Source organism: Protopterus annectens, chromosome 2.part1, assembly GCF_019279795.1.
Source record: "Protopterus annectens isolate FY-2018-M chromosome 2.part1, PAN1.0, whole genome shotgun sequence".
NCBI classification, from domain to species: Eukaryota; Metazoa; Chordata; order Ceratodontiformes; family Protopteridae; genus Protopterus; species Protopterus annectens.
This window is the reverse complement of record NC_056729.1, coordinates 1,194,695,990-1,194,720,203: the sequence shown is the minus strand read 5'-3', so window position 1 is coordinate 1,194,720,203 and position 24,214 is coordinate 1,194,695,990. Positions and strand designations below refer to the sequence as shown.

Genomic DNA, 24,214 nt, shown 5'->3' with positions numbered 1-24,214 from the left:
GAGAAGCAGAGGGCAGGGAATCCTCTGCATCCAAATCCTCATAAGGAGGAAAGGAATATTCCTGATCAGAGGAAGAAACAGAAGATACAGAAGCCTGGTCAGAGGAATCCAAAGGAACATCCTGTCGAGGCCTTTTCTCTGGAGGGGGGTGAGAACCCCTAATCATTGTAAGCAAATCTTCAGCCATCCTTAGCAATTGCTTCTGTGTCTTGGGAGTAGCTTCAGAAGTAGCTGGAGCAGAAACTTTAGGATTAACTGGAGTCTTGGACTTTGCCTTTGTCTTTGAAATGGTGATGTGAGTAGGCCTGAAAACCCCCTCAGAAGCCGGTACCTGCACAGCGGTTCCGGACCCATCTAAGGGAGTGACGTCCGAAGGTCCTGCAGCAGATAAAACAATAGGCCTTGATGGCTCCCCATGGGAGTCCGTATCGGCCATCGGTTCAGAAGTGGTGGACGACAGGGGCTGCAAAAGCGCCTCACTGATGACAGCCGAACCGGACGCTGGCTCCAGCTGCGACGAATCCTGTTTGGACCTCGGAGGCCTGTCCTTGTCTTTGCGCTTCTTTTGAATTCCGGTAGAATCCGACGACATTCTATAATTGAAGCGTCTGCCAAAGTAATTTAAAGCCCAGTCGTACCGACACTTAATAGTGCGAGAATTGAACCTGGCACAGAACTGACAACAAGAAACGTCGTGGTCAGGGCCTAAGCAAGGTAGACAGTAAGAGTGGAAATCTTTATGAGGTATCTGTTTTCCACATGCTATACAATTATTAACTTTTTCTGACATCGGAGGAACAAGAAAAAGATTCCCCAACGGGGTACTTAGCTTTGAGAAGAGAAGTAAGAACTTCGGACCGACAGCAATCAAAAACGTAGATCGAAAAACGCCAACCAACGACTTGCGAGCTGCTTTCCACCGCACGGCAAGAAAGACTGGAGAAGATGGCGTCGGCTGAGGGCTATGTACCAGAGCGTACTGACGTCAGGGTACTAGCTTGTACAGCCGACGCCGGACCCAGACTTTGTGATTCTGGCCGACCTCGGGCTGCCTGCCGGCAGGATCACCCTACAGTTATGACTGCAACAGTGAAACACGAAGAACATCTGTGAGAAGGAAGTTCTGGTTAGACTTGGAAAAGCAAGTACAGCATTTAATAGACTATCCAAAATCTGGCGATCAAAAAACATTGCACTGTCTACAAAAGTGAAGCTATACCAAGTACTGGTGCTTGCTGCACTCTTGCATGGCACTGAGCTATGGCCAATCACAGCATCAGCCATGAGAAGACTTGAGGCTGCTCATCATAAATGGTTAAGATGCATTTTAGGAATATCATGGAAGGACAAAGTAAAAAATGAGAGTGTTAGAGAAAGAATGCAACAACGGAAACTTGAAAATATTATGGAGAGAAGACTATGTTGGTTTGGTCATGTTAATTGCATGGACACTAGCAGGATTCCTATACAATCCCTCAACTGGGAACTAGCTGGATACAAGAGAAGACCAGGCAGCCCTTGAGTTGTAACAAGAGACCTCTGTCACTTGAATATCACTTGACAGGAAGCTAAAGAAGCAGCATCTGATAGGATACAGTGCAGTCAACCTGTGCCCTAATGCACCAATGTGGAGTTAACCAAAGATCAAAGAAGACCAAAATGGCTTATGTGCTTGCTGAATGACATGGATGGATCTAAGCAGCCCCTATCATACATAGATGAAAACAAAGTGTTCCATGTATCTAGCAGATACAGAGACAAGCCAGTCTCAAAGAGCTTGATAAAGTTTGGCAGCAATGCTAAACAGCACAGACTTTTCTCTGAAGGTGAAGAGCTAACTGTCTACAACAAAATCAGTGAGGTTCACGAGTCCGATTCTAACCAAGTACACCGCAGATTACAGAATGATAGCAGTACAGAGTCATGTAAGTTACATCTCTGCTGCAAGTTTAAGGAGCTCCCACTGTAATGAATATATGTATAGGGAAAACAGTACAGACTCAAATAATGAATCAAATTAACACTGGGAAGGACACATATCTCTTGTATTCCTTGAGATACTTGTTACTTAGGAATCTGTTAAGCCCTTTTGCACTTGTTCAGTAGTTAATTGTTTTTCACAGATTTTTCAGTCTCTCATTATCCAGTGACTGTTAAGTCAGTCTTTTGAAACTGACCATCAACGTCAACATGCTACATGGACTAAGTTGTTACAAGTACTGATTGCACTATAAATCAAAAATCAGTGAAACAGAATGACCAATTCCTTTGCTCTGAATCCTTCTGGCATAAAAACCAAGGCTAACTCCTCCAATACACACACACACACACACACACACACACACACACACACACACACACACACACACACACACACACACACACACAAACACACAGTTCTGCATAACTGAGGAAGACCCTCCTGCAAATCTTCACAACTAAAGAAAATGTAGAGTAAGGTCATTACTTTATTTACAGCAGAGGTTTCTTGGCTCCCTATTATACGATCATAGGATCACAGAATAGGATAATGGGATGTTACTAGGCTAACAGTCCTAGAGCCTTTTTAAGCCTAGCCTTTCATGCCCCAATTTTCCAAAATATCAATGCCCATGGAGTAGAATGGCTTTGGTATATGTCTGTGGCTTAGGGCATGTACAAACTGCCTGTGTTCATAAGGGCCACAGATGACAACTCAGGGGAGAATTTGCAATTTCCCATCCATTGGTCCAAATTGAGTTTGACAGGGTTTGAGAAGTGCTTTGCTATATGTGAATGGGGGAGTCCATTCCAGAGAAGGAGTAATCTCTGAGACACATACCTGTCCCTCCTCCAACATGCTTTGTTTATGTCATAGATGAGGTTTAGATCCTTATACTGGGTAATTCTTTGTTTTGCAAATGTGTAGCGGATTCATAATGGCTGGATAGGAGAATGCCTTGTAGGTTAGGCATAGAGCACCCTTCAGTAGTCTGTAGAAGCTGTAGTACAGGGATAGTACTTTGAAGTAGTCTGCATTGGACATATTATTTACACTGTATTCTTTTAGAGAGGAACCACTGTGGCTACTCCAACTGCTGCAAATGCCTGGTCAGGTACATACTGAAGGGTGTATTACACTTGATTATTGGTTTAATGAGGGATGAGCATAGTGGGACTATGATCTCCTTAGATGTTGATGCCATGCCCTTACTTATAACTTGTGCCCCTTAGAAGCATTTTATCAGTACTATGGACACATGGTGATCAAAGTTTAGGTTACTGTCAACCTGATTTCCCAAGTCCCTTACCACTGGTTCTTCTCTTAGGAGTGTTATCAGTGTTGTAATTTACATGGGTGGTTGTCTTCCCAAAGGGTATAATTATGCATTTTTTTTTTTGCAATGAGTTTTTGGCCATGGCTCTGGCACCAGTTATTTGTCTGTTTCAGGACCTCCTGGAGGATATCTACATCATTGGGGGATTCAATGATTGCACCCAACTTGCATTCATCAACAAATTTGGTCTGCCAAATGTAAGATCCATAAGTCAAAGCCCCAGATTTATGAAAAGAAAACTTTTAACATACAGAACAGTGATGTTGTACATCACTGTTCTCATTTAATTTTGTTGCAGGGGGGCAAGCCCCCCTACACATCCTAAAATGTATATATACAAATTCAGAGATCACCATAACTTGGAGAAAAGGGAATACAGCAGCAATCTCAGTGTACATTACTGTTCAATACAGTCTCATTCTTCTGGAACTCACACTAATGAGTTTTGGAATAGCAAATGGTTATCAGCTTATCTGCTTCTAAAGTACAACATGAAGTCCTACTTTATCTGGTCTGTTTCTGGATATCCCTTAGGCACTCATATATAATACTGTAGGGTCATCCTTCTGATTAGTATGATAGTAACAGCTGATGAATGCTATAAAGACAATACAATAAATAGGTAAGACTTTTTCGTTATGTTAATAAACTTTATAATGCAATGCACATTTAAATAAAGCATCAAATAAACCAGAGTAAAGATACAAAAAATGCATAAAATTCCTTCTAAAACTTTCTGTTATAAAGGTTACTTACATTTACTTTCCTCTAAATGAAAACTGCTTGCAAACTACAAGTTAAAAAGGAAAAAAAAACATTAACTGCATACTGCAGTATCCAACCATTTCTTTTCCGATCCCTACTCAATTCTAGAAGTCTAAATCTCAAAATGCACTCACTCGAGGCACTCCTTAAAATGGAGAACATTGATATCTGTGCAGTGACTGAGACTTGGTTCAAGGCTCCAGACAGCACCCCCTGCACTACCAGGCTATAACTCATACCACACTTTTTGGCCATGTAACATGGACCGGAACACCAAAGGCAGAGGTGTGTCCATATTCATTAAGGATATCCACACCTCCAGGCTAGTTGCTCAGCATAATGCATCTGAGTTTATCCAAGTGCAACTAACTCTCAGCAAAACTGCAATCCAAATTGTAGCTTGCTACAGATCCTCCACCATGTCCCAGAATTCCCACTTCTCTTTTCTTGATGTACTGGAAAATATTACAGTTCAACCAAACACCCTAATAATGGGCGATTTCAACTACCCCACCATTAACTGGGAAAACTACTCATGTATCAACTCCTTCGCTCAACGCTTTCTGGAATTGATAAACTTCAATGCCCTGGATCAACTTATCCACACCCCCACCAGGGGCAACAATATGCTAGATCTAGTCATTACCAACATGAGTGACCGGTGTTCCACACATGAAGTCAACGCCTCATTGGTCCGATTGGACCATAAGGTAATCACCTTAGATATCCAAATCCTGCCCCCACCCCCCATTAAGGAAACCATGGAAAAAAATGTCTCCAAAGCCAACTTCATGCTCCTTAAGACAGAAGTGGTGAACTTCATGACACCCATGCAGATGGACAATACAGTTATGACTACTGAATCCTACACAATTGCACTTTATAAGCACTTACACAAATGCATGGATCGTGCTATCTCAAACAGAACCAAGAAGCTATCCTCCAGAAAAAGGAAGCCAATCTGGTGGTTCCCTGCCATAAACAAACTCTACAACAGAGGGGAGAAACTGTTGCAAAAGAGAGCAAAATCCCATGACTGGAGGAGCTCCCTGGTCAGCCTCAGTAAGAAGCTGCGATCCCTGATAAAATCCTCCAAATCTAGTTACAAAAACAAAATCGCCACTGATTCTAAAGACAACCACAAAGCATTCTATAGCTATGTCAAGAATCTCAATGGCAACACTCAGATCTGCTCTGAGTTACAGCACAATGGCACAAAATATACAGACCCAACTGATATTGCCAACATCCTAGCAGATAGGGTCAGTGCTAACTTTACTCCCCTTTCACCCCCTAAAGGGCCCATCTCTATAACGGAAGAATGCAAAGTTCCTGTACTCATGGCTGTACAGGTAAAAAATACACTCTCCAAAGCCAAGAACACAGCATCCATGGGACCAGACAACATCCCAGGCTGCGTTCTACATGAACTACAGAATGAACTGGCACCCCACCTAAGTACCATGTTCAATCATAGCCTCCCCTCAGGCTTTGTGCCCGCTGAATGGCGTACAGTGACAGTTATCCCACTCCACAAGGGGGGAGCCATCACGGGCCCCGGGAACTACTGTCCCATTAGCCTGACGAGCCTGGTCTGCAAGGCCATGGAACGTATCATCATGGAACTTATAAACAAAGACATTGGTAATCTCCAAACTCTGGACCCCACCCAGTTTGGGTTTGTAAAAGGCAGATCAGGTCTCCTAAATCTGATAGACTTCTTTGAAGCAGTCACCAAAGCCGTAGAAGAGGGTAGGGCGGTTCACACAGCCTATCTAGATCTTGCTAAGGCTTTTGACACCATCCCCCACTCTGGAATTATAGATAAACTCACTAAACTAGGTATAAATCCCTATGTCACAAGATGGGTTGCCAACTGGCTCACTGACAGAACCCACACTGTGAAAGTAGCAGACTCTAAATCCGACTTCAGACCAGTGACAAGTAGAGTACCACAGCGTTCAGTCCTGGGTCCTCTCCTGTTTGGTATCTGCTTCTCTGAAGTACAGGCTAACACAGAAGGTCTTTGGCTAACGAAGTTCGCAGATGACTGCAAACTAGGAACCATAATCAAACCTCCTAATGATGTGAACATCCTACAAAAGGGCCTCACTGAGACAGATGCCTGGTGTCAAAGCCATGGCCTCAAGCTCAGTGCCAAAAAGTGCATTATCATCCCCTTTGGTAAAAACTCTGTACCCATGAACTACAACATAGGCAGTAGTATACTTAACATCGAAAGTGTGATAAGAGACCTTGGGACACAGGTGGACAGTAGTCTCTCCTTTGATAATCACATTGCCACAGTAGTCAGGAAATCCTTCTACATGGCACACCTCATCACAAAATATTTCTCATCCAAAATAAAAGAGGTCACTGTTCCCTGCTACTCATCACTCATTAGACCCATTATAGAGTACAACACCCCTTTTGGTATGTACCTCACAAGACATCTGCAAAAACTGGAAAGGCCGCAGAAATACCTCACAGAGAGGATTACCGGCCTCAAACAGATGCCCTACGCAGACCGTCTCAAAAAACTCCAGCTTTACTCTGTCGCATATCGCCTACTCAGAGGTGATCTCTGCTTAACATACAAAGCTATGTGAAACCCAGAGCTGTTGGACATGCTCCACTTAAAGAAATCCCAATCCCTCCGAGCTACATGCTCTAGGGACCTAAACCTTGTCACCACAATAAACAGAACATGCCGGAGGGATAGATTCCTGTCCCAGAGACTTACCATACTCTGGAATAAACTACCTATATATATCAAACAAAGCTCCTCATTAGCACTCTTCAAGAAAAATCTTGATAATTGGATGGGAAAAAGGAAATTCACCCCGGGGATCACCTCTGTGGCTCTGCTCGATAGTAGCACAAGAAAATAATTTTCTTGGGTGGCAAAAGCCAGGGTACCTTTTTGGCTGGGCTTGTATAGGTCCTAGGGTCGATAGCCTAGTACCTACCCTATGAACCTATGAACCTATAATATGTAGTTTCCAGGTGCAGCTGTATCATCTCCCTGATAAAATAAAAATCAATGTAGCTCACTTACATGGGGAACTTCTCTGAGTCCTCATAGATGCCTTCCGCCCTTTCCCACTAATCACTGGCACAGCAGGTCGAACAGGTCCTGGTCGTATTCCAGCATTCCATTCATTACTTTTTACTAGTGTCTTGGCTGTTTCTTTGGTGACTGGGTAACCCTCTGGTGGGTTGATGGCCCAGTCTGGGCGAGATGTTGCTTGGCGGCTTGAATTCATCTCCATAGATAAGGACATCTACAAAATGGAAGGAAGGGAGACATAGAAAGTGTAACACATTATAAAGGTGAGCCTAGGAAGGAGCATACAATTGACTTTGTGTTGTACACATGCAAAATATTACATGTGACATTATACTTGTCAATAACAGTCACAGGTGCTACTACAGGTGCCAGGCATACTCAGTTTTATAACAAGCAGAAAATGCCAGTTCCAAAAACTATGAAACAAATGGGATAAGAGACTATTATATTACACTTGCTTAATGGAAGAAGGAAACAATAAATGCAGCTAATCTGCCTTTAAGTGCATTTATAACTCATAGAAACTAATAGATCAGGTATAGGAAGAAGTGGGTAGCAAAGATAAATACCGCCCATACTAGGTTTGGGTGAAGCTGGTGAAAATGTTAGTAAGGTTAAAAATAATAATGAGAAGGGTGTTTGTACAGATGGTGCCTTTGTCATAGATTACAATAGGGATGCCAAAGTAATTACAGAGATTGTTAGGGAGGAATAGAAGAAATTTTCTCGGTTTTCTGATTTATATGCACTTTTTAAGAATCCCCTCAATGTAACTTATAGGAGGACCCAGAATTATTGTGCTTTTTAGGAGTCCCCTCAATATAACATATAGGAGGGCCCAGAATATAAAGGACCTGGTGGAACGTAAGGTTAAGACTAAGGGCAATAAAAGGGTGGTATGTTTAAGTGTGGTGCATGTTCCCAGTGTACCTATATTGCCCACAAAGAAAGTGTTTTTCTGACAAGTAGGAACAAAGTTATTAAAGGAACTTCTTCTAATTGCAATAGTCAGGTGTTAGTGTATCTGTACCCAACACTCTAGTCATAGTTGACTCTATAGTCAGGCACACTGATGTTCCACTCACCAGGGTAAACAAGGAGTAAGTTACTGTCAGCTGCCTGTCGGGTGCCAGGATCCGCCACATAATGAACGCACTCAGGTCACTCCACAACAAGTACAAATATGACTCAGTCATTGTCCATGTTGGTGTGAATGACCTGAGATGTACCTTCCTGGACTACATAAAAAGAGACATGGAGGAGCTCTCCGATCTTGTAGCCCAAGCAGGTATGACCCTAGCCCTGAGTAGCATCCTGCCATCACCCAGAATGATACCACAGTACAAGGACAAAATGACTGATTTCAACAATTGGCTAAGCTTCTGGTGTCACTCTAAGGGGATCCAGTATCTGTCTGCCTGGGATGACATGATCAACAGACCACGATGTTTTGCCAGAGATAGCCTGCACCTGTTACCTTTGGGATTCCAGATAATGGCTAAGGCTCTTGCCTTCCCTATAGTGCCTTTTTAGGCAAGGTTCAAATGACAAATTCACCACTGTGTAAACCTCAAAACGCATTCACTCGAGCCACTCCTTAAAATGGAGAACATCGACATCTGTGCAGTGACAGAGACCTGGTTCAAGGCTCCAGAGAGCACTCCTGTATTACCAGGCTATAATTCATACCACACCTTATGGCCACCTAACCTGGACCGAAACACTAAAGGCGGTGGCATGTCCATATTCATTAAGGATATCCACACTTCCAGACTAGCTGCTCAGCATAATGCATCCGAGATTATCCAAGTGTAACTAACTCTGGGCAAGACCGCAATCCAAATTGTAACTTGCTACAGATCCCCCACCATGCGCTATGATTCCCATTCCTCATTTCTTGATACACTGGAAAAAAACAACCCAATGCCTTAATAATGGGTGATTTCAACTACCCTACCATTAACTGGGAAAACTACTCATGTACCAACTCTTTTGCCCAACGTTTTCTGGAATTCATAAATTCCAGTGCCTTGGATCAACTTATCCACACTCCCACCAGGGGCAGCAATATCCTAGACCTGGTCATTACCAACAAGGGTGACCAGTGTTCCACACCAGAGGTCAGTTCCTCGGTCAGATCCGACCACAAGCTAATTACCCCAGACATCCACATCCCTCCCCCACCCCCCATTAGAGAAACCACCGTAAAAAAATTCTCCAAAGCCACCTTCACGCTTCTTAAGACAGACTTCGTGACACCCATGTAGACGGACAGTAGAGGTACGACTGCTGAATCCTACACAAGTGCATGGATTGTGCTATCCCTAACAGAACCAAGATGTTATCCTCCAAAAACAAGAAGCCAATCTGGTGGTCCCCTGCCATAAACAAATTCTACAACAGAAGAAAGACACTGTTGCAAAAAAAGAGTAAAATCCCATGATTGGAGGAACTCCCTGGTCAGCCTCAGTAAGAAGCTGAGATCCCTCATAAAATCCTCCAAAGCTAGTTATGGAAACAAAATCGCCACTGATTCTAAAGACAACCACAAAGCATTCTATAGCTATGTCAAGAATCTCAATGACAACACTCAGATCTACACTGAGTTACAGCACAACGGCACTAAATATACAGAACCAACTGATATTGCCAACATTCTGGCAGATAGGTTCAGTGCTAACTTTACCCCCCTCTCACTTCCTAAAGGGCCCATCTCTATACTGGAAGAATGCAAAGTTCCTGTAATCACAGCTGCACAGGTAAAAAACACACTCTCCAAAGTCAAGAACACAGCATCCATGGGACCTGACAACATACCAGGCTACATTCTACACAAACTACAGAATTAATTGCCACCCCACCTAAGTACCATGTTCAATCATAGCCTCACCTCAGGCTTTGTTCCCACTGAATGGCGCACAGCGATGGTTATCCCACTCCACAAAGGGGGAGCCACCACGGACCCCGGGAACTACTGCTCCATTAGCCTAATGAGCCTGGTCTGCAAGGCCATGGAACGTATCATCATGGAAATAATAAATAAAGACATTGGTAATCTCCAAACTCTGGACCCACCCAGTTCGGGTTTCTAAAAGGCAGATCATGTCTCCTAAACCTGACAGACTTCTTTGAGGCAGTCACCACAGCCGTAGACGAGGGTAAGGTGGTTCATACAGCCTATCTAGATCTCGCCAAGGCTTTTGACACCATCCCCCACTCTGGAATTATAGATAAACCTACCAAACTAGGTATAAATCCCTATGTCACAAGATGGGTTGCCAACTGGCTCACTGACAGAACCCACACTGTGAAAGTTGCAGACTCCAAATCCAACTTCAGACCAGTGACAAATGGGGTACCACATGGTTCAGTCCTGGGTCCTCTCCTGTGAGGTATCTACTTTTCTGAAGTACAGGCTAACACAGAAGGTCTTTGGCTAATGAAGTTCGCAGATGACTGCAAATTAGGAGCCATAATCGAAACTCCTAATGATGTGGACATCCTACAAAAGAGCCTCAATGAGACAGATGCCTGGTGTCAAAGCCATGGCCTCAAGCTCAATGCCAAAAAGTGCATTGTCACCCCCTTTGGAAAAAACTCTGCACCCATGAGCTACCACATAGGTGGTAGTCTACTTAACACCAAAAGTATGATAAGAGACCTTGGGACACAGGTGGACAGTAGTCTCTCCTTTGATAATCATATTGCCACAGTAGTCAGGAAATCCTTCTACGTGGCACACCTCATCACAAAAGGTTTCTCATCCAGGAAAAAAGAGGTCATTGTTCCCTTCTACTCATCACTCATTAGACCCATTATAGAGTACAACGCCACTTTTGGTATGTACCTCACAAGACATCTACAACAACTGGAAAGGCCGCAGAAATATCTCACAAAGAGGATTACTGGCCTCAAACAGATGCCCTACGCAGACCTTCTCAAAAAAGTCCAGCTTTACTCCATCGCATATCATCTACTCAGAGGCAATCTCTGCCTAACATACAAAGCTATGTCAAACCCAGAGCTGCTGGAAATGCTCCTCTTAAAGAAATCCCAATCCCTCCGAGCTACACACGCTAGGGACCTAAACCTTGTCACCACAATAAACAGAACATGCTGGAAGGATAGATTCCTGTCCCAGAGACTTCTCATACTCTGGAAAAAACTACCTATCTATATCAAACAAAGCTCCTCATTAACACTCTTCAAGAAAAATCTTGATGACTGCATGGGAAATAGGAAATTCACCCCGGGAATCACCTCTGTGGCTCTGCTCAACAGGGGCACAGGAAAATAATTTTCTTGGGTGGCAAAAGCCAGGGTACCTTTTGGCTAGACTTATATAAGCCCTAGGGCTAATAGCCTAGTACCTACCTATGAACCTAGATTGTGAATTATTTGGTACAGGATAAGATTTCTGCACTTTATTTTTTATATTTATGACCACCTGCATTTTTGTGCTTTGGCCAATAGATGGCAGTAAAGAGAGATTAATATTTTACTGTTTTAAATTCAGAAAAGTTTTAAGTTCTTAATTTACTTATATAAAATTTGTATATATATATATATATATATATCAGTTTTTAACATTTATAAATGTACAAGTTTTTCATTTCATATACAGGATGCAGCATTTATTTATTTAAGCATTTTTATACAGAAGTAGTACTAGGATTATTTTTTTAATCTGTAACTTGTTTTAATGATTGTTTTCTGTAGCTGGATGGTGTATAATTGATAGGTAGAGTTTTTTTATATATAAAGGCAATAATTTTATGTTGAACTGTATATGAAGAAGTCTTGAAATGAAAACATGGTGATTCAGTTAAAGCATTAAAGTTTTTTTGCTGGCCTTTTAATAAATTGATTATTTTGCACTGGACACTGCTTTATAAGTGCTTTTGTATTTTATTGTTTCCCTTATAAAATCAGTTTTCTTTTAAAATACATCATAATTTGCTAAGTCCTCGAATGCCCTGGAAATTAAAGAGCTGAACAATGCAACTACATAAACAACATATGCATTTAAATACCTTGTAATATGGTATGACTTGACTTTGAAGTTTCATATACACAATTAAAAAAAACAGAAGTAAAGTTAATCATGTACCCTTTTGGGCATGTAAGACATCACTTTGGTCATACTTTCCTGATAGAGTCACCACTGGAAAAGGAATACTTTTTTTTCACAGCTAGAATATGGCCATCTATGAATGGTTGCTGCCTCCAAAATAAGGTTATACAAATCAACAAAGAGCATATTTCTTACAATGTTCCTTACTTTTTAAACTTTTACAGTCTTAGACATTCTCTTCAATAGCTGCAAAACTGACAAGAAAAATCCCCTCCTACAACCTTAGATAACAAAAGCACACAGGTCCAGTGCTACAAAACCCCAACACAAGACTACAATGCCCAGACCGTAGCTTCTGTATTCTGCCTCCTAATATCTGGGAATCACTTCCTGCTAGTAAACTCTAACTGTAAACTTGCACAACCCTGGAGGAAAAAAAAGCAGATTATCTTGTAATTGACTGTTACCCATTCTCTGAGATTCTGCAACTTCTGAATTTTAAAAAAAAACTGAATATGGAGCATTGTGCAAGGGGCTGCCTTACTGTTAACTTTTCTTAGTATTATCTTATACAGTATAACTTCTAATACTCTATACATTTTTTAAATATAATATTTAATAAGGATGCTAATATATAGACTACTTCCTCATTAATTAACAGGCAGTAAACTGGTATGGTCAATTAAACATCCAACAACCCATTACAAAAATTACCAATAACAATAAATGAAAATTACCACAAAAAGTACCGACAACATTAGAAAACAGCAAGTACAATATATTTACAGCACATACCGAATTTAGCATTATTGAAAGCAGAAGGTTAAAGCTTTATGATATTAGGTCACTTCATGACTGGTGTTTGATGAAGGCTGTTGGAGGAATGTGGTTTTAACTGACAGCAGACTACAGAACAGGAGCACTTGGTTCTTATAGAAAGGAGGTGTTTTAACTTTTGGCTTGACAGTACTGTGATGCTGAATATTTCTGAAGAAGGGTGGGGGTGATTCCAAGAGTTTAGGACCTAAGATGAAGAACAAGTGCTAGCTACAGTGCAGTACAGTTCAATGGACAGTATTTTACTAGTGATGGCCCTGTTGATAAGACTGCAGTCATCTGAGGTTTTGTTAACCACCCCAAGAAAAAGGGGGAAAGCTTTGGATAGTGTAATTTAAATAAGAAAGATCCCAGTAAAAGGTATTGCCTTGTTTTAACTCAGAGTTACTGAACTTTTTTAGGAATTTAGTTTTGTTGCCTGAATAGTTGAAGGAAATCAACTCACAAATTCTTCTGGAGGACATTTGGAGGGATGTTAGGTTCTTTTGAATGGAGGAAACCTTTAATAGAAGACCATATTCATGACAGTCTAGAAGAATCACTTTTTCAATTCCCCTTTGACCTCCTGAATCTTCCAAGCCTAGAAGTGCATCTTATAGAGTTGTCCTTGGTTTGTTTGGAAAAGGAACTTTCAAGTGAAGGGTGGGGAGAGACATTCCCGGTACATACATATGTGTATATACCAACTCCACAACTGCACAGCAAGAGACTGGAAGTGGCTTTAAGCAAATTTAATTTGCAGAATCAACCCTTGCTAAAGAGTAGTCAGACAGCTAGGCTTCTGTTTGCTTAGTATAGTGTCTGAATGATAATAGTTTATTATTCACCTATGAACCTATAAACCATCAGTCTTCAGACTATTACATAACTAGCCAATAACCAGAGGTTAGAATCAAACCCTATACCTTCTATCTGTGAGGTTAAGACTTTAACCACAATACCAACCCTCCTCAAAAATAAATACTAGGCTATCAGTCTGCAGACTATTACAAGCCTAGCCAATAGCCAGAGGTCAGATTCAAACTCTATACCTTGCATCTCTGAGGTAAAGACCTTATCTGCTATGCCAAACCCTATCTTGAGAGCAAATGATCAGGCCAGATCCCCGGTGTAATGAAAGCTGCTTATAGAGTTGTAATGGAAGATGCCTGGGGTGTGACTTCTAGCTGACTTTACCATATATGCATAGAAAGTTTGGAAAATCAGAACACAGTTAACTAATGAAGATGGAGAATAACAGCTAGGACAGAGCTGAACCTAGTAGAATGCCAAGGAACACAGGAGTGGAGGGGGGAGACTGAAGACCCAGGATTACTGGGTATAATCCTTTTTATTGTGGGACAACTTATCCAGAGCAATGATGCTAAGCTCCTCTTGTTAGTGTACCAGAGAATGAATGACAAAAGTAAATGGGTTAAGTTTAGTCAACAGCTATCATAAATTAAGGGGAAAAGTTTTCTACACAGAGACTGGAATATTCCATTTTCTCTGTGATACTGCATTTTTTGACTTAGTGTATATAAATGGCTGGGGATATGAAAATGCAGGGGTGGGTTTCCACTCTTGCAAAAATGTTCACGTTTCTCATCTGTAAACTATCAGTGATTTAGCTGAGAAGTTGATGTGTGGTATGTCAGCTTCTTGGCAAAGTCGAGATGTGGTATCTCAACTTCTTGGCTTTTTCTTTAATAAACATTTTATTAGAATTTATCATAAAGCAGACATAGCAACAGAACACCCGTGATATAAATTGATAGCAAAATTAAAAAATTGAGTGATTTTCAAAATATAAATAGTAATAATTAGGTAATAAACTTTATTCAGCAGATTAATAAAATATTAACAGCACAGAGCTCAGGCAGATAAACCACTTCTTTCAATCAAATAAATAAGTAACTTAAAAAGAGGTCACAGCACAGTACCAGAACACACACTAAACACTTTATTAAAAGCAGAAAAATTAAAATCAGTGAGCGCTTTCACGTCAAGCTATACATCCTTCATCCAAAGAAAGAAAGATAAAGAATCTGAATACAATTGATGAATTTTGTAGGGAAATCAAACTTAGACAATATAGTAAATACAAAATTTGCCAATGCAAAAGAAAATTCTTGGCCATTATGGAAATTTAAACATTGCAAAGATTCTAATGTTAAAATATTGTCACTAACTTGTCTGTTAGAAAGAAAGCCAGATTATAAAGGTGATAATATGTTAGGAAGAATGGATTTAAGTCTATTGCCTAGTAGGGAGGCGTAAATGTTTATGCCAACATTTCTGGGAGCCATTAGTCTGTAATTTAAGGGACATCTGTATTAGGTTTAAGTATCACAATAGTTTTAGACTGATTTAAATAGAGGACTTCAATTTTATTTCTACTAATGTCATTATAAAGTTTTACCAAAATATTTGAAACAATAGGCTGAAAGCATTTAAAAAATCTGGCTGCGTACCCATCTGGACCAGGAGATTTGCCATTTCTTAGCTGCTTTATGCAGACATTAATTTCAGATGAAGTAAAGGGTTTAGATAGGTATCCTCTATGAAATGAGATTATAGCAGAAAAATGGATTTGTTCTAGATAATATGCTAAATCTGATTCTGAGTCAAGACTGACTTGAATTATTGTAGATTTGTGAGTATAATTCAATAAATATTCAGCGTATTTCTTCATTAAAAGTAACAATTGTATTATTAATTTTAAGATTGGAAATTAATTGAGAACTGTTTTGCAATTTACGATTTTGGCTAAAAGTTTTGAGGGGCATTGTGCCCACTAAGAATGTAATGTTAACATCTTAGATTCATAATGGGATAATTGTTCTTGGTATAATAAATATATTTTTTATGTTCTTTAGTTGTAATTCTAGTTCTTGATCATAACTGTTAGCTAGTTTATTTTCAAGCATAATAATTTTGTTGAGATCACTCTCTTTATGTTTGTATATTTTATTATAAAAGCTAGCTTTAGCAATTAGACTACCTCTGATATGAGATTTTAAAGCAGCGAATTGAATATCAGTTTTCATAGTTATGTCTAAATTAAATGCGCAAGTCCATGTTTTAAATGGTGACGTCACTCAGTAATAAACTTTTTAAATGGACTTTGGCGCCAACTTGTTTGTATTTCTGATGAAGCTACTGTTGGAACAGTAGCGAAAACGCTTTTTTGTCGTTTTAAATAAAAAATTGCGTTAAAGCTCTATTTGTGTGCTCCTTTGGACCTGGTGCTCTGACGGCAGTGGTATCGTTAGTTTCTCTATTTGTTCTGGTTCCAGTTTGTCTTGTCCCTATGGCCTCAGGGGATCCAGGCAGCCCGAGGAGTCCTAATCTTTCGGGTTCGTTAACCCGGTTTGATGCGTTGGACGATTTTGATGTGCCGTCAATTTTCAAAGCTATCTCTCAACAATTAGTTACACTTAACAGACGCTTAGATTGTCTTGTTTAAAGAATTTCGAACCAGGGTACACAAACCCGGTCGGAAGGTGGCTATTTACAGCAAAGCTCATTTCAACAGCTCTCTGGGTCTCGTAGCTCTTTGATTCCAGCGGCACAACCTCCTCCTCCAGTTTCTCTTGGTGGTACTCCGTTACTGCCTTCTTTTACTGAACAACATGGCAGCACAAATAACCAGCAATCTGGTAACGTGGGGCAAGTTCCTGCAACAACTTCAGCAGGTTTAGCGGATTCTAACTCACCGCTTATTGGGATTCCTGTATTAAGTGACTGGATTAATGGAACTGAAGGGCTTGTTTTCACACAACAGCAAGCACAGGGATTACCGGCAGTGAGTATGAACTTGTCCACTACTAACAATAATAACATTACCAGTAATTTAAAAGCCTTGGATTACAAACTAGTCAAACTAAAAAAACTTCAGCTAGAGGTGTCTTATTTCAAGCAATGTTTAATTGATCATGTTATACCCAAAGGCCTACATAGTTCTTTTGTGCCTACAGGATTATTTATTGACGGGACATTCCTCGCTGAATTGAGGACTCTTTTTGACAACCAAGGCTTTCAATTATTAGAGTTATTGATTAAACATTATTCTCTATGTATTTCAACTATTACAAAAGAAATAAATGACTTGGACAGTTTAATCAAACTAGACTTGGACTTTATTAGGTATAAATACGACTATGCTAGAATATTTAACAGCATTGATGCTCTTCTGGTCAAATTGAAGAACACTAAAGCTAAAAAGTTAAACAGGGATAGATTGGCATACCAACAAAGTAAAGCTTATCCTAAGTTGGTGACCACAAATTTCAAAGGTGACAATGGAAGGTTTCCAGAGATGGCTACAGATGACCAAGAAGGGCCAAGTCAACAAACAGAAGGGAATTTAGACTCTATTTCTGAAGAAGAACACCTAGAACAAGAACAAGGACCTAGAAGAAGTAATAGACTAAAAGCTAACTATTATAATTCTTCATTGTCTAATAAAAATGGTGGCTTGAATTATGGAAATAACAATAACAATCATTTTTTAGGACGGCACAACAACAGCCGGCAACCCAACCGGAGCACCAAGAACTGGAATCAGCGGTAGACGCCGATGTCACTATTTACAGTGATGGTGTGCCAGTAACAAATGGGTTAAAGATCCATTTTAACACAAAAGGTGACTTTAAGATCTACAATTTTGCTAGTATTACACTAGAACAGAAGCTTATTGACCTCTTAGCACTTGGTAACACATTTGTCCCCAGCCACTCATTTGATCTTACTAGAACGATCATAGATTTAAAAAGTTTTGTAAGGAAATTAAATTTCAATATTTTATTTCCTAATTCTGAAAAAGAACATAACAATATGTTAAAGTTATCTAGTGTCTTCAACCCTGTATTACACCCTGATTTGATTTTATTTGAAAAAGCATGTGAAGTAGACCTTAGAAATTTGTATAAGAACTTGAAAACTCAAAACAGGGGTAAAAAACATAATACAACAAAGGACCAGATGGAATTATTAGACGAACTATGTAATTCACCAGTCAGAATTCTTAAACCAGACAAAGGGGGTGGACTAGTTATTTTTGAAAACAGTGATTATAGTGACAAGATGAAAGTTGTCAAACAATCCAGCATATTCTTTATCTTCTAAGAATGAAATGAATATGAAGTACTCTAGAAATAGAGGATACTTCAGAGATTTATTTTTAGCTGGCAACATAGACCTGGAAACCTACCATTATATAGACATCACATTCCTCAAGGTCCCAATTATTTTTGGGATTCCAAAAATACATAAAGACCTGGAGAATCCCCCAATGAGGGCCTTGGTGGACGGTAGGTCGTCCATGACCCACCCCTGTGCACGTCTGGTGGACAAGATTCTGAGTAAATATCTTAAGGCCATACCCCATATTTGCAAAGATTCTTGGTCTTTCCTTTTAGACATAAATAACATTCCCTTCGATGAGGCTTATAATTTTCTTACCATTGATGTGGTTGATCTATACACCTCGATCCCACACAATGAGGCCATCGAATGGGTTAGTACCATGTTAAATGATTTGGGGGCACTACAGGTGGAAATTGACACCGTGGCTGAACTGTTGGACATCATTCTTTCCTCTAACTTCTTCCTTTTTGAGCAACAGTATTACTTGCAAACACAGGGCATTGCAATGGGGTCTCCCTGCGGCTCTAGTGTGGCAAACATATTTGTTGCCTTTTGGGAAAAACAATTTTTGATGCACAACATAGTGTTTCAACATCAAATTTCTTATTACACCAGGTATCTAGATGACATTTTCATCTTATTTAAAGGCAACAATGCTGAAGCTGATACATTGGTCAACTATCTGAACAATACTACTGACTTTTTTAAATTCACTTATCACTTTTCAACTTCAGAAATTGATTATTTGGACGTTAGGCTCGAGAAGGATTTGCATAAGGGCGGTTTTCTTTCTACTATCTTTAGAAAGCCGACCTTTTATAATTCATTCCTTCATTTCTCGAGCCAACACCCTTTTAAACAAAAAAGGTCCGTAGTAAAGGGCCAACTTATTAGAGCCTCAAAAATGTGCAATACGGAAGAAAGTTTTGATAAAGAATGTAACACACTTAGTAGTATGTTTTCTAGTAGAGATTACCCTGAAGACCTAATTTTTGAACTCATTGGTGAAGTCAAACATAAAAGACAATCAGGTTTATATGCACCGTTATTAACAATTAGTCATTCTAATTCTGAGGTCTGTTTAACTACATGTCCAACTGAGTTAACTCTAACTCATACTAATCCAACAACACAGGACAACATTAATAATGGGTCTTCAGAACAAGTATATCTCAATTATGGAAGTAGTTTTATAACCACATTCAATTTGGACTCATCTACTATAAGATCTATAATTCATAAAAACTGGTATTTTATTACCAGTAATCCACAACTTCATGGTAAATTTGACTTTTTACCACCTATTGTATACAGGCGAGGTAACAATCTTAAAAGCATATTAGAAAGAAATAAAAAGTTGGACTTCTTCTCAAAACAGAAAGGCACGTTCTTATGTGGCCATTGTAACTGGTGTAAATTATTAAAAATAGGTTCAACATTTCAAATTAGAGGAAAAAAGTATGACATCTACCATAAAATAGACTATAATACTAGATCGGTAGTCTATTTGGCTTTGTGTGACTGCTGTCCGGCTTATTATGTCGGTAAAACAGATCAAAGGTTTAAGGATAGAATATACCAACATTCTTATGCAATAAGGAAAAAGAAGGAAGACAATGCCTTAGCAAAACATATTATGAATCAGAGAGGCCATAGCTTCCATTTTGTAGCTATTGATCACATTCCATACAACATCCGGGGAGGGCCCCAAGTTTTATTCCTTGAAATCAAGGAATTAGAATGGCAAATTAAATTAGACGCCTTTAGTAGCCCGAGCCTCAATGAACACTATAATATCTCTTGCATCCTTAAACTCAAAAGTTACATGAGATAACTAACACCTTTTGCTATCCTTAAACTTAAGTGTCACACGAGACAACTAATAAACCCCCCTTTTTTCATTCATTCATTTCAACTTTAGTATTACATTCAATATAATAGTAAGATATGGTTTTTGGATACACATAAGACAAGTGGGGTTACTAACAACAGATAATACCTGGTTTTACAATAATTTTTAGGACCTGTGTAGTTTTTTACCCCAAACTACCATACATATGCCTTCCACTTTTACACTTAAACATCTTTTTGGTTACACTCATTGAGGTCCTATTCTTGTTTCTTTTTCTACTTTGGTAATATATTTCTTGAAGTCACGTATTTAGTTTCAGTTTGACTATAGTATATAGTAGTCTCTCAAATAGAAACTAAATTGATGGCTTAAGTATAGTCTCCTCTTAGAGACTACCTCCTTGGATGGATCATTTTCCTGTATATTGATTTATATATTTAGCCATTATATCTAACAGCATAGTCGGCACTATTCTTATTTACCTAATATAGCCCCCTTCCCTGTTGGTAGGGAATTACAGGTTGGGAATCTATTTAGCCTAGTTTTACAGTATCTTTAGGGGAGGCATCACTGTCCTCTAGTACAAGAATTAATGTTTTTTCACTTCCCTAATACTGAAGCCTGGATAGGGCTAATTTAGGCGGCAAAAAGTTCAGGATTACTAAAGTGCCGTTCGTACTTTCGGATAGGGGAAGTATTTAGACAACACTTGTCACGTTAACTGGTTATATGCTGCAATTCTAGTTTTTAGTTGTTTGGTCTTGTGCTCTTGTGTTTCACTTTTCACTTTTGTATTTTACATATTTGAATTTTAAAATTATGTCTAAATTAAATGCGCAAGTCCATGTTTTAAATGGTGACGTCACTCAGTAATAAACTTTTTAAACGGACTTTGGCGCCAACTTGTTTGTATTTCTGATGAAGCTACTGTTGGAACAGTAGCGAAAACGCTTTTTGTCGTTTTAAATAAAAAATTGCGTTAAAGCTCTATTTGTGTGCTCCTTTGGACCTGGTGCTCTGACGGCAGTGGTATCGTTAGTTTCTCTATTTGTTCCGGTTCCAGTTTTCATAGTTTCATAGAAAGTTACTAAGCTAATGGCCCTACAGCCCTTACAATCCTAGTCATATTTCTCCAGTGTTGTCCCAGTTATTGGTGGTTAGGTGAATGAAGTTCACAGAGGTAAGGGTCTTTGGTAATTAATAATAACTTCCTCTGTCCAGGAGGGACATGAGCGACATTCCACAAGTGAATCTGTGGTCACCCATTCGTTGATCTAGGTTGCGTTTGAAGAGAGCCAGGGAGGGGCTCTGTTTTACATGAATTGGAAGCTTGTTCCAGAGAAATGGCAGTCTCTGGGAGATATATCCATCTATCTTTGATATCAGAATTGTCTATCTGTGTTTAGAACTTTTTGAAGGTGGTAAGCTAATTCCCTTTTTAATGTCATATTTTTGTAATAACCAAGGGGTAGGTATCCATGAAATGACTGAATTTTTAGTTACTTTAGGTATATTCCATATTAAAGAAAGAATAATTTTAGAATGATCTGATAAGTATCTCAGTTCAGTAATAAAATTTGACAGACTGTACATTAATTTGTCAGAGATTAAAAAAAGTTGATACAAGACCAAGATTTATGGCACCTGGAATAAAAGGTGAAGTTTTGAATAGAATGATATGGTTGTTTAAAATACCTATAAAACATGCAAGGGTCTGATAACTGTAGGTCAAAGGCTAAATCCATGATAACTGCTGATGAAGAAGAGTATTTGGAAGCAACTTTGCTTGTGTGGTCAAGGACTGCATTCCAATCAACAGCAATCTTGAAATAATATTTGTTTTTGAAACTAGTAAGTATGAAATGCAATTCGGCTATAAATTCAACTTGTTCATAACATGCAGTGTAAAGATTAAAGAGTAGTACAGATTGATTGAGATCAGGGTATTCAGTCACAATATAACACCATCTACCTTGTGGGTCAGGTGTCTACTTAATCAGATGTTGGAATTTAGTTTTAATTATAATAGCAACACCTGCTTTTTTATTAGAATTACTAGAAGCAACAATGTTTTTTCAACCATTTTTTAGTTTTGGATGTTTCCCATTGATCTTGTTACATATGAGTTTCTTGTAAAAAAAAAAAAAAAAAAAAAACTATGGAGGATTTAGCTTTATATAAGAGATAGAAAAATAATTTCCTTTTTTAGGAGATTGCAAGCCTTTTGCATTCCATGATTCAATATGCCACAGGTCGTTCATGAAAAAACAAAAGAAATCATGGAAAGTAAGAGTGACAAGCAATGTAAGAGATGAAAGGCTTGTATATAAAAAGGTTAAGGAGCGTATGTGGTTATTATCAGTATATGGAGTTGAAAAGTATTCGAAAAGTAAATCATGTGAAGGGAAGTAAGAATTAATATGTTTGCATAAAGCATATAAATTCAGGAGTTTGACTAATAATAGTGAATGTAATGTGGGCAGGATAAATAATTGTACATAAGGATGATCAAGTTTTGTTTGAGCTGGTCGACTATAAAGCAGAAGATTTACTTACGATAGTGAAAACAGTACAAAAACAAAAGCAATACCTCTCCATTCCAACCCATTAGGCCTAACCGCAAACTACTATGAGAAGAGATTTCTGGAATTTTTTGGAAGCATATCTAAAATAAAAAAATAACTTGTATAGTTTTAAGCTCCTACTGTATTATAATATGTTAGAATTAGAATGATAAAACTATTGAGATAAAACATTAACATTTGATTAACCTGAGCCAAAAGCAACTGTAACTACACTTGAAAACAAGAAAGCTATTGCTTAAAACTACTTAATTACTCTAAATGACAGCTCCAAAATTAGTCAGTGTGATGGATGGATAAAGGTAATTAAATAGCACTGTTCTAACAAAATTTGTTTGTTTTAACAGAGATTATGGATGAAAACGTCTAAAAAGGTTAATGTAAGAAAAAAGATACTGGCATAGTGAATGGAGTGTTAAACTGAACATAATATTTTGTTTTAGATAAGTGTCCAAGAATATAGGTCTGTATGATCAACATACACTAAGAAACTGAAATATAAAATGTTCCATTTGTTGAAAAACGGCTTTGACTGAATGTATGCTCAAAAATATGGCAACACAAGGAGATTTTCTGTTTTTCTTCTCATAATCAGGGGAGCTTCATAGCAGAGTGTCATATATCACATTCGAGACTCCCTCCAAGATCAACTCAGGATCCAACAAAAATCAAAGTAAGTATGTTATGTTGGCAATAATACATTGAGAAGTTTGTGAAAAATAGATGCGACTTTCAGTGGATCACTGATGGAATATCTGGTGCCTGCATGAGAAAAGCATAATCTCTCCAGATAAGCCATTTGGAATTTGACGCCTCTTTTATTAGGTAGTTGCAGCAGGGAGACAGCTTTAAATCTGACATTTTAATTTGCAAGGGAAGATCCACTGCAATTTTAATTTTGTGACTTTTCCATGTGAAATCCTGTTTGGCTTTGGCCACTGATAATGGTCTCTGAATGTGTTGAAAGCTGAGCAATTTGACATATATTTGTCTGGGGTAAATCTCCATTTGATACTTGTGTAACGCCTGGTGAGCACTCTCTTAATTATAATAGAGGAAATCAGTTGTTGGTCATTAAGTAGATTATTATACATTTCCTGAGTTGTTTTAATTAAATCTTGATGTTCAGCTTTTTCAGGTACTCCTCTTATTAATATTTTATTTCTTCTAGATCTTGACTCCAGATCTATGATTTTTTTCATTTAGTTTAGCAATTTCATGTGTATTAGAGTTGTTGGTGGCTTTAGTATTTCAGTTTTGTCTTCTCAAATACCTAATCTATTTTCTGAAGCATCAAGGTTTTTAGAAATGTCAGCTAAAATGGGTGAAATAGTACTTAGTTGAGCAGACAAATTGGAAACAGCTGATTAAATAGACTGTAGTGCTATTTTAATTCATCAATAGCAAATGACTGTTCCATTTTTGATTTAGCTGAAATTTCTTTCTTTTCTTTATTAGTTGGCTTGTATCTTTTGCTGGTGAGCTCTTTCTCAGGTGAAATAGCAGGGAAAACTTAGTTTTCACCGTTTGAGATTCTGTCATGGCAATCACTGTTGTAGATAGATATTTTAAGTGAACAGTAAGGGT

General features: G+C 38.7%; 1 protein-coding gene across 5 annotated transcripts in view; it reads right to left on the bottom strand.

Moving 5' to 3' along the window:
* The window catches only part of FBXO16 (F-box protein 16), an 872,321-nt gene that overhangs the window by 37,899 nt on the left and 810,208 nt on the right, over positions 1 to 24,214 (bottom strand). For all 5 annotated transcript variants that reach the window (XM_044062723.1, XM_044062722.1, XM_044062721.1 and 2 more), the window contains one exon: positions 7,141 to 7,366. In XM_044062723.1, the coding sequence (XP_043918658.1) occupies positions 7,141 to 7,366 (226 nt within the window). The remainder of the gene's footprint in view (positions 1 to 7,140; positions 7,367 to 24,214) is intronic.